Source organism: Sceloporus occidentalis, unplaced genomic scaffold (assembly GCF_023333645.1).
Source record: "Sceloporus occidentalis isolate IW3139 unplaced genomic scaffold, rSceOcc1.0.p SCAF_1, whole genome shotgun sequence".
In the NCBI taxonomy this organism is placed as follows: Eukaryota; Metazoa; Chordata; class Lepidosauria; order Squamata; family Phrynosomatidae; genus Sceloporus; species Sceloporus occidentalis.
Genome location: NW_028316981.1, coordinates 272,772,663 through 272,784,724, shown reverse-complemented (window position 1 = coordinate 272,784,724; position 12,062 = coordinate 272,772,663). Strand labels below are relative to the sequence as shown.

Here is a 12,062-nt window from a genome sequence, read left to right as displayed (position 1 = left end):
TTGGGGCCACGGCATGTGTTTGCCATGGCCCCATCCCTCTTCAGAAGGGGCAGCTTGAAGCCGCCCCTTCTTGCCATTCTGTTTCCCCCATGTATGTTAAAACACAAACACTTTTGTCTTATTTACAAAAACAGTTGAATAGAGTATCCTTTAAAAAGATAACATCCTTTATGCTGCTTCATTAATTCAAAAAATCATAGGATAGCTATTAGTTTTCCTTGTCACAAACTGAAGGGAAACAGTAGTTTACTTTCCACTGAAGTGTCAGTACATTTCAAATAGGTAAAAGTAGGTTACAGTTACAGTTGCCATTTAATTAAAGTACTGCTGTCTGAAAAAGAAGCTCTAGTGCAGTGATGGCGAACCTTTTAGAGACTGAGCATCCAAATGCAAAGGCATAGGACTTCCAGGGGGCGGGACTTCCCCAAACACAGCTGAAGGGCCGGGGGAGGGGAGAACCTCTTCTCTCTGCCCTCCCATGCCTTTACTTGTCTCCAGGAAGGCAGTTGAAGGCCTAGGAGGGTGGGGGGAAGATAAGGAACAAGCACACACCTGTTACCTGCCCTCCCAGACCTTTAACTGTGCCCAGAGAGGTGTGAGCCTATTCCTACTCTTTCCCAGCCCTTCCATCTCTCTGATTGCCCTCAGAAATGGCTTTAATGTCAGAGAAAGCACGTGTGCCATAGGTTTGGCACGAAACCCGAGTGTGTTGCGTCTGTCTCTATTGGTTCCTGAAGGGAAAACCATTTTGTAAGTTATGGTGAAACACGTTCTGGGCCAAAGCAAAAGTTACACATTGCCATTCACTTATTTTTTAAAAGTCCTGGAATTAAAAAAAAATATTCATGTATCAAGCAATCTTTTATCTTTTGCTGTTATGAAGTACCAAAGTATTGCTCCAAAGGGGCCAATATCAACAGACAATACCAACCAAATCAAGAGCTGAATTCTTAGAATGGACCCCTTAATAATACTCATGCTTTTACAAAGTGAATTTGTTTTCAGTCTAATAGTCTTGCCTCAAATAAACAGTATGAATTTTTTTTCTTGTGTCTACCACTCCTACACCAATACATACCAATTTCATTTTTGACCTTGAAGACAGAATCTGTTATCTGGAGGTGCTAGGCTTTGGAAATCCACACTGAGAGAACTGAAAATGCTGAACCCTTATTTTTATATCAAAGTCTAGCATAGCACACGTTTTTGGAAAGTGCACCAGAAAAGTGACATTGAATGTTCAAACTTCATATGGTACTCATAGGCTGCATAATTTAAGTTGTCAAAATGTAATATATACAACTGGGAGAAGCTCGTTGTCTTTTATCCTGCCTGTCACTTTTGCATTAATAAATGCTTTGGCTTGCTTCATACTGGATGACCCTCAGCTGCTGAAGCTGCCTGGAACTGAAAAACAGCTGCATTACACTGCAGCCTCAGAGCTTCATACAGCCAACCATAACCTTAGGATTGAAATGGATATACAGGATTATGCAGAGAGGCTACATATCTTTTTATACCAATGAAAGCTTATGTGGAAAGGCATCTCTTTAGTGAGGTAAGCTACTTTTTATATTGCTTGGGTTGTCCACTGATCTTTTTTCAACACTGTCTAATCGGTTATCACTATGTGATATGGAAGGCTTCTGCTATATGATATGTTGCATATAATATTAATTCTGCAGTAAGCCAAGTATATCTCATAAACCAATTGCTTATCTACTGGTCTCAATATGCATGCACTTTATTTTTTAGCATAGAGTGTTTCTGAGTGAAAAATCATTGCAGGATTGCACACTGAAGAACTGCAGTTAAAATCTTAAACCATTGCAAGTTTCAGGGTTCAGAGTATATGAATGCAACATAACAGCAAAGACAGCTAATCTTTAAAGAAAAAGTAGCAAATTTACAGCATCACAGTTGCTGTTTAAATCTTTTACTTACCATGGATGTGAATAATTCTGTCATGCTCCAGTGTGAAGTTGGCAGCATGATCGTCAGCCCAGCAGAAAGAAATCAGCACCAGAAAAAGTAGACTCTTCATCTTTTGTAGTCCAAGAATCTTCTTCACTGTGAGAGCACCACATACAAAGTAGCTGGTGAAATGTGGAAATCTTAACAGTGATGCAGTGCACAACTTGTTACAGCCCCATGATTCTCTCATTGCTCTATGATGATTTAACCCACTCTGCTAGAAAACTTAAAGCAATGAGTGACTTTCAAGGAAAAGTACATTTAAAGATTAGCTTCTTTATCAGGGTGTTTGCTGTACAGGGTATTAACTGACAATCAGTTGAGACATGCAATAAATTACTTTGCTCATTAAAAGTATACAAAGAGAAGACATGCAATTGTCTTCTTCAAATCATAAAATGGAAATAGGCAGTCCCTATGGTTCTTAAGTGTTAAATGGTTTTTGGTCTGTTTGTTGGTTCAGTACTCTGAATTTATTCTATTTCTGCCCAACTAACTATCATGGGCCATAACTCAAATGCTATATGTATTATAATAATATAGGGATGTTCAAAAACATCCTAGTTTACTTAGCAAAGAAGTATGATGCCTTCATCTGTCTAAGAAGCATAGGGGCTGACCAGCAAAGGCATACTTTATTTGAATACACTTACCATTTTAGAGTCTAGTCTACAGTAAATGTTGAAAACCATGCACAAAGTAGGTTAGGATTGCATGTGCTACCACTGCAGTTGCCCTGATTGATTTTTCATTCATTTCTATCTAGAATGCTGACGCACTAAATTGTGTGCCAGGTAGGGTCTCTGCAGTCAGCATAGCTGTTGAGCGCTGCAGGGAGAAAACTCTGCCAGCCCTCAGAGTATTAATTAAGCAAATGAAGACACACAAAAAAGATGACAAAAATGAAGGAAATGTTAAGCAGAAGGTTCAGAATATCGGATTCTTTGGAAACATCATTTTCATTTCACTCTATCTCTCTCCCTCCCTCCCTCTTTCTTTCTCTCTCCTTTCAAAATGTGCATGAAAATAATATCTTGTGAACAGAGGATACACTGCAGACAAGAATGAATAGGAGTGATATAGAAAATGCACTCTTCCTTCCCCACCACCTTGTTTTGTATTGAAATGTAGGGTGGGAACCAAGCAAAACCAGAGAGCAAAATGGGACCTATTTTTGATTTTACAGGCAGTGTTTATTTTAACCATCATCTGTTCTGCAATTTAATCCATGAGCTGCTGCTCTCACAAGAAATTACTTGCTTAGGAGTAGGTGCAAAAGCTATTGCAGCCACAGCCTCTGGCACTGCATCACCATCCAGAGTCACACCATGATATTGTCCTGCAGCAAGAGCATGCCAGCAGCATTGCTTCCCAGGTAAGCATCACTATAATTTAGGCTAAAAGGAAATTATTGATCCAGGACCATTGGCAGCTTGGCACATGCACTTCCAGCAATGTAAAATAGAGAGACAGTGTGGTGTAGTGGTCTGAACGCTGGACTGTGACTCTGGAAATCAGAGTTTAATTCTCTGCTGCAGCATAAAAATCTGCTGGGTGACCCTGGGCAAGTCACACTCTCTCAGCTCAGAGGATGGCAATGGCAACCCCCCCTCCGAAGAAACTTGCCAAGAAAGCCCTATGATACGTTCACTTTAGGGTCACCATAAGTAAAAAATGACTTGGACGCAGACAACAACAACAACAAATACAGATATCAGCATAACCAGTGACGGTACTTAATTTTGGTACTACATGATCCTCTTAAATTGCAGGTGTCAGGCAATGTAATGATATGGACAAACAGCCAACTTGCTATATCATCATCGTCGTCATCGTCGTCATCTCCCTGCCTTTTTGCCAGTCTAAGATTGACAATGGCTTACAAAAGTTAAATCAGATACAGCTGAAAAAATATACATCATATAAAATTTAAAAATATAATTAAATGATCCATAAAATTAAAAGGAGTTAAAAGTATAACCAATAAAAAGAACAAATATAAACAACACAGTATTGTAAATGAAAGGCCTTTGCCCCCTGAGCTGTCAGCTCTTAAAGGCCTGCTGAAACCAAAAAGATCTTCACCTGCTTAAGAAAGGACAGCAAGGAGAGTACTAAGGGAGCTTGGGAGTAGCCATCAAGTAGGCGATCAAGTAGGGACATTTCACACTACACAGTTATTCTTCTATGATTCCACTTTGACTGTTATGGCTGCATTTTATGTAATTCTGGGTATTGTAGTTTGGGAGATATAAGAACATATACCCCTCACTAACCTGCAAATCTATGATTCCCTAGGATGGAATCACAGCTGTTAATGTGGAATAATAGTGCTATGATTGTATAGTGTGAATTCACCTCTTTTTGCTTCATTTCAGTCTATTTGGGGACCTTTTTCTTTGTTTTCTATTTAAAAATTCAAAAGTAATACATGGCCAATGTAACTTTTTTTTTCCAAAATAACTTTTTACTAAATAGAAAAATAAGTAGGAATTATCTCTGTCTGTTTATTTGCCTATACCTATGGATGTGAAATAACTTGTTAAATTATTTCTTGAAGACAGTTGCAGAACAATTCTGATGCTTGATTTTGTTTAGGGTTCCAAAAGTTTTGAGTAAATATATATCTCACCTCCAGTTTGTTTTACCACAATGCTTACCTTACAATTTTGTAATGGTTTTTCAGTCTGTAACCCCGCTTCGATCCAATTGGAGAGGCAGGGAAACATAAATAAAATTTATCATTGTTATTATTATTACCTTTCCCTAGTCTGTCAAAAGAACAGGAGTGGTCCTCTCAAGACTACCATATGCCTCTCAACACTAATTTGTCTTGTGTGATGCTGGTCATATTTATTTTTCCCATTCTCAACTGACTGCTAGTCTAGGAATTGAAACAGAACTGAGAAAACATATTTGGTGGCATACACTGCAAAACATCCTTTTATCTGAATACAAGAGTTCTAAGTCAAGATTCTATTTAGGAAATGTTTGTTTTATAAATGTGTGTATTGGCTGTAATTGGTTTTGCTTTTCCAGCAGGCAAAGTGTTTGTAAGACTTTTTGGTTTCCATTACAGTCACTGATTTTTATGCCAGTGATGGACACAGTGGGTTTGGAACCCAGGAAAAGTTTTGGCTTCATGGACTAAATGAAACATGCTGAGCTAGATTGGTGACAACATATGTTAGTTTAGCATGGTACTGTTCCTGTTTGGATTAGCAATGGATAAGAGCTGTCCAGAGAAATACAGCAAACCTGTCTCTTATTTCTTCATGCCTTCCTGCTTTTCCTCACCATACACTGAAGTATATCATATATCCTTGGTTTTTCAAAACAACCCCTTTCTCCCCTGAAAATACATCTAGTTTGTTCTTGCACACCACAATGAAGCATTTCAAGTTTTCTCATCACTTAATGAGATTATATTGGTTTTTTGGGGGAAGGAGGAAGAATTTCAGGACTTTTTTGGACAAAAATCAGCTGGTCATTTTAAACAAAGGCAAGCTTTTGTGCAAAAGAATCATTGCACAGAAAACCACTTTCTGCAGAGGTTTTGTACAAAACATGGGAGTAGGGTGGCAGTAGGCTTCCACAAAATAGACCTGGGGCTTCCCACTTACATTTAACCCAGTGTATGATTCGCCTTCTCTACATATGTAAATTGTTTCCAAAAGGTCTGTCGTTTCCACTATGAAAGTGGATCTTTTCATTATGCCCTTGTAATCACTTTTTTTTTGGCACAATTGTCATCCCCACTTGTTTGCACTGCTTCAAAATGCATGTCAATCATCTGTGCATCATCAGTGATGCAAGTGGCAGCCTGGGCAGCACAGCTTGGGAAGTTTATATAAGACTCGATTGACTGATTTTGCAACTACTTGCAATCAGTGAGGCAAGTAGTTGCAATCGAATCTTCTATAAATGTTATTTTTTTAAAAATCATGTGCCCATAGGTCACACCACAAGCACAAAGGCAGTGCTGGCGGGGGGGGGGGGATGGTAAATACCCTTCAGCTATTAGTCCCTCCCCCCCAAGAATGATGTGATTCAGATCCTTTGCTCCCATTTTTTGAACACACTTCAGAGTTGATTCTCTTCAAAAGAACCGCTAGGAAACTAGTGTCTGAAACACTTGTCTGGGTTTGTGTGTGTGTGTGTGTTTGCCTTGCTTTATTGTCACAGAAATCGATCAAAGTAGGATCAGAACTGGTTTCAAATGGGAACGATGGTCATATACAGTACCTGGATCAGGAATTCACTTTAAATCATAGTGATTTTTACAATTTTTAGATTGTAAGCTTGAGGGCAGGGAACTGTCTTATTAAAAATAATAATAATTGTAAGCCGCTTTGAGAGCCTTTAGGGCGGGGTATAAATACCGTAAATAAATAAAAAATAAAAAATAGTGGGAACGTGCCCCTGAAATGCAAACAAACAAACCCTTGCTGTGGTTGATTATTTTCTCAATAAGTTATTGACTGTCAAGATATCCTTTCTCATTAAGGAGAATGAAGTTTGGAAGTATTCTTTACACATCTAATGGACACTCAAACAGTGGCTTGTCACTATAGGCTTGGGTGTAATATTTGAGACTGCCCATGAATTCAGACCAGGGTTATAATAAAAGGCGGGGCCTTATGGGCTCAACCTGCCAACAGGGAGCAGACCAAAGCTATTTAAGCTGTCTTGTCCCCTCATCAGCCTCTTTTGCGAGATTGCATCCCACCCTCATGGTAGTATGTAAATGTTTGGTCGCTTTGGGCCAGGTAGGAATTTCTCCCCTCTTTCCTGTTTTTTTTTTTTTTTTTTGCCTACCTCATACTGTTTCTAGGGATGGGTAATGGGCTTAGGGCAGGATGTTAAATAGGTTTCCCCTGGCCTAAATGGGGGTGGGGGAACAATCGGTGTGCACCCAGGCACCCCACTGAGGTGAAACATCTGGATTGGGGCATCTTTTACATGTCAAGGGCCATGGAGGCTGCTCGTGAAACAGCCTTTGGGGAAGATATGGGGGGAGGGGGGTTTGCCCTCTCTTACAAACTCGAGGGAGTTTGGGAGGGCATGCCTCATATCTACCTCCCTATGACTGGCTGAGGGTACAATCCGAGGATTTGGTTGCCCTCAGAGTCTGGTGTTTTCACCCTATGGGAAGGCTGAAGAGCCAGTCTAGGTAAAGACAGCAGAACCCGCATCAGGATTTCACCCTCAGTTGAAGTCTCAAAAGTTTACAGTTATCAGTTGGAGTTTAAATAGGTTTTAGGTCTAATAAAGGCCCATTTATTTACATCCAATTTACGTGTCTGGCCTCTTTATTTCATGGTGGGGGATCAAAACACATTTTCATTTCTATTTATATCTTACATATAATAAAATAGATTTGTCTCAAGTACCTGCTTACATCACATAAGGGGACAGCAGTCCATCACAACCAAGGGACACATTCATATAGGAACAAATAGGTGGTCCATTTCAAGATACAGAATAACAAGTTCACTATCCTTGTAAACACGGTGATATTGTACTAATAATAAAAATAATAAAATATTTATTTATAGCCTGCCTTTCGTAGATCAAGGCGGGTTACAGCAATAACAGTTACAGAATAAAAACACAATAACAGCAACTATACATTAAAATCACAATAGCAGTATCCAACTAGCATAAGATGTTTACAACAAAGATAATAATAGTGAAGGGGAGGAAGGAGGCTACAAAGGGAAAAAGTTAGGGGAAAGCTGTTTGGAACAGGAAGGTTTTTAATCCCTTCCTGAACCGCTCAAGGGAGGTGGCCGAGCAGAGCTCACTGGAAAGCATGTTCCAGAGCAAAGGAGCCGAGATGGAATAGGCTCTACGCGATGTTGTGGCATGTTTAGAATCTGGGACTGTCAACAAATGCTTCCCAGCAGATCTGAGTGTGCGGGGCGGATTATATGGGGAGAGGCGGTTCTCCAAGTACCCTGGGCCCAGGCCATTTAGGGCTTTATAGGTGATAACCAACACCTTGTATTGTGCTCGGAAGCGGATGGGCAGCCAATGGAGATCTTTTAGTATCGGTGTTATATGGGTGGCCCTGGAAGATCTAGTAACGACTCTAGCTGCCATATTTTGAACCAACTGTAGCTTCCGGGTATGGTACAAGGGTTGCCCCATGTAGAGCGCATTACAGAAGTCCAAACGAGAGGTTACCAGAGCGTGTACCACCGTTTCAAGGTCCCTCCGGCCCAGGAAGGGTCGCAACTGGCGTATCAACCGAAGTTGAAAACAGGTGCTCCTGACCGTCGCATCCACTTGAGATGTAAGGTGGAGCGACGAGTCCAGGAGCACCCCCAGACTGCGAACAGAGTCCTTCAAGGGGAGCGTGACCCCGTTCAGGATAGGTGGACAAACCTCCAATCCCGGACCGGGGGAACCTATCACGAGCACTTCCGTTTTCTCTGGATTCAGGCTGAGTCTGTTTTCCCTCATCCAGCCCATTACCGAGTCTAGACAGGCATCAAGAGGAGAGATGCCATCCCTGGTCACTGCATCAGTCGGAGACACAGAGAAGACTATTTGGGTGTCATCAGCGTACTGATAACACCGCGCCCAGTGCCTCTGGATAATCTCTCCCAGCGGTTTCATGTAAATGTTAAATAGCATGGGGGACAGAATAGCTCCCTGAGGGACACCAGATGTGAGCGCCCTCTTATCGGAGCATTCGTCCCCCAGCTGCACCATCTGGAATCTGCCCGAGAGGTAGGAACGGAACCACTGGAGCGCAGTGCCCCCGATTCCTAGCTCTCTCAGGCGTTCCAGAAGGATACCATGGTCAATGGTATCGAAAGCCACTGAGATGTCCAAGAGCACTAACAGGGACACGCTACCCCTGTCCATGCCCAGATGGAGATCATCGACCAAGGCAACCATGGCAGTCTCAACTCCATAGCCTGCCCGGAACCCGGTTTGAAATGGGTCTAGATAATCAGTATCATCCAAGATCGATTGAAACTGGATTGCAACTGCCCTCTCGATCACCTTCCCCAAGAAAGGCAATAGCGAAACTGGCCGATAATTGTTATGCATCAGGGGGTCTAGGGAGGGCTTTTTTAACAGCGGTTTTACAATGGCCAATTTTAAGCTGGATGGAAATTGCCCTTCCCTGAAAGATGTATTAATTATGCGGTGTAACAAAGTTGTTGCAACCGCTCCCCCCTGAGCCGCTAACCACGAGGGACAGGGATCGAGAGAGCAAGTTGTCTTCCTAACACTTCTAAGGATCTTGTCCACATCCTCAGTACTTACAGACTCAAAGTGATCCAGTACAATTGAATCCACGGAAGCTCTGGTGACCTCTGCTCTGGTTTCTGAACTAATAATGGTGTCGAGATCAGCCCTTAGCCGAGAGGTTTTATCCACGAAGAAGTTGTTAAATTCATCACAGCAGGCCTTAGATGGTTCCAAAATAGGGTTCAGGGAGGAGGGTAGCTGAGTAAGCTCCCTCACTACCCTGAACAGCTCTGCCGGACGTGACTCAGCGGACACGATAAGCGCAGCATAGAACAAATTCTTTGCTGTGTCTATCGCCACTCCGTAGTCCTCCAAAAGGGAGTCCAGGAGTGCCTTGTCGGCTAAGTCCTGATGTCTCTGCCATTTGCGCTCTAGTCGTCGCAGAACCTGCTTCCTTGCCCGGAGATCTTCGGTATATCAGGGCTGCTTTTTGGAAGGAGGCCTGAGAGGACACTTGGGAGCAATACTGTGTATAGCCCTGGAGAGACTGGTGTCCCAGATGGTAGTCAGGGCATCAACAGAATCGCCGTCAGATCCAACCATGTTTCCCTCTAGGGCTTCTTGGAACCTTTTGGGTTCCATCAGCCTTCGAGGGTGGAACATTCTAATGGGTCCGCCACCCCCGGGGGGGGGGGATCTGGGTAGAAGCCTTGATGTTAGCCTCAACCAGGAAATGGTCCATCCATGACAAGGCAGAAATATTAGTTATTTCCGCCCACGGAGTTTCCATGTCCGTACAAAAGACCATATCGAGAGTATTACCAGCAGAATGCGTTGGCCCCATGACCAATTTAGTCAGGCCCATGGCTGTCATGGTATCCATGAACTCTCGAGCTGCACCAGATGGACTATAGCTGGCCGCGAAGGGGATGTTGAGGTCCCCCAGGACAAGAAGCCTGGGGGACTCCAACAGCAGCTCCGAGACCAGCTGTGTCAGCTCGAGCAGGGAGTCCGTTAGCGCACGGGGTGGCCGATAGACCAACAGAATCCCCAGACTGTCTCTGGCTTTTAGGGTCAGGTAAATACACTCAATATAGGAGGTTTGTCGAACATGGTTCCTAGTTAAGGGAAGGGTGTTCTTATAGATCAAGGCAACTCCCCCCCCCCCCCCCGCCCACCTAACCTGGTCTGGTCCTTAACTGAGAACCCGGCAGAGAGGGCCTGTGCCCACACAGCTTCTCCCTCAGGCCCTAGCCAGGTCTCAGTAATGCAAGCCAGGTCGCAGTTCTTATCTTCAAGAAGATCGTGAATTATGTGGGTCTTATTTTTCACGGACCTGGCATTGCACAGGAGCATACTGTCCTATGCCTGTTAATGACAACTGTTATTTCTGTTTACTATGGCAAAGTATCGTGGCGCTGTTATTGAGATGTTGGTGATGGGATGTTTTGTATACAGAATAAAGCTAGCAGATTTGTAGGCTTTCTAAAAATCAAAATTAATCAGGAAGAGGACATTTTGAAAGTGCAAATGGCACTGGATCTTTGCTTTGAAAGGGCTTCTTTCTCAGCTGAGGAGAGTGTGGCTGCCTCCTTGCCCAAGTCAGAAGGAAAGAATTACAATACAAACTAGACAGTCCAATGGGGGGGGGGGGGCTTGGGGTGCAGGGGTCATACATGGGGGGGCCTCCACAGACTCATAAAATTGTAGAGTTGGAAGAGACCACAAGGGCCATCCAGTCCAAACCCCTGCCACGCAGGAAGTCAGAATCAAAGCATCCTCGACAGATGGCTATCCAGTCTCTGCTTAAAGACCTCCAAGGAAGAAGATCCCACCACACTCTGAGGGAGTATGTTCCACTGTTGAACAGTCATCAATATATCACTGACATATTGATGAACCAATGCCATGTACAGTGGAATATTGCACATGCAACTGTGTGGCCAACTAATGTGGCATCTAGGCAGATATGGGAAATACTTGGAGGTTGCAGGCAGTGTGTTTGTGTGACAGTGCACATGCATGGTGGGGAGGCAACAAAAAAGTATTAGCCAGCTGCTAATACACTGCACTTGCTTTTTCAATAAATATAGTTGTTTTTTTCTCTTTTCACAAAATTAAGCATGGATTTTTTTTTTAAAAAAAATAACTTCATGCAAATTCTCTACATATAATACTTGATTCATAGGTCAAACAATACAAAGGTAATAGGACGAAGCCAGTTTTTCTACTTATGAGCAAAGTAATTAATACTGACAGCTTTGGTTTCATTTGATGGCCCTGTTATCCCACATCATGATTGTTTGGGGATTTGCATGCTTAATTATTGCATAAAATGCAACATCATATTGTCCCTGTAAATTTAACCATAGTATGGTAGAGGTAAAAGCCATCCTAACTCCAATATCTGGAGCATATTGTGGTGGAGGCTTTCTCAAGTCCTTTTCTACAGTGAGATTTTGCAATCAGAAAATAACTTTTAATAGCTCTCAGAGCAATAAATCCTTCCTGTGAATTTGAGTAAATAGTTCTAGGACAAGTCATGATTAAATTTAAAGTTAGTTACAGTTAATGGGTTCACGAAAGAGCAAGTTACAGGGATGATCCATTTACATGGAATGTAAATCAGTACTTAGTGTTGCAGCCAGACTGATCCTTCTGGGAACCATTTCATCAGTGTTAAATGTTCTATCAGAATTGATTCTCAGTTCTATAATTGGTACTAGGAGGAAACTGTGCTATGTTTTTATTTCATAGTTTGCATTGCTCTTGGGAATAATAAAAACAGCAATTCTTATAAAGCATGGGCAATTTTTAAATGATAGCCTCATGAGGAATCAAAATGTCAGTTTGGGGTTAGGTGGGAACTTTATTTGGCT

General features: G+C 42.3%; 1 protein-coding gene across 2 annotated transcripts in view; it reads right to left on the bottom strand.

The window, feature by feature from the left end:
- Positions 1–12,062, bottom strand: part of HAPLN1 (hyaluronan and proteoglycan link protein 1) — a 74,042-nt gene that overhangs the window by 23,857 nt on the left and 38,123 nt on the right. For both annotated transcript variants that reach the window (XM_089512602.1, XM_089512593.1), the window contains exon 2: positions 1,945–2,070. In XM_089512602.1, the coding sequence (XP_089368728.1) occupies positions 1,945–2,044 (100 nt within the window). In that variant the 5' untranslated portion in view covers positions 2,045–2,070. The remainder of the gene's footprint in view (positions 1–1,944; positions 2,071–12,062) is intronic.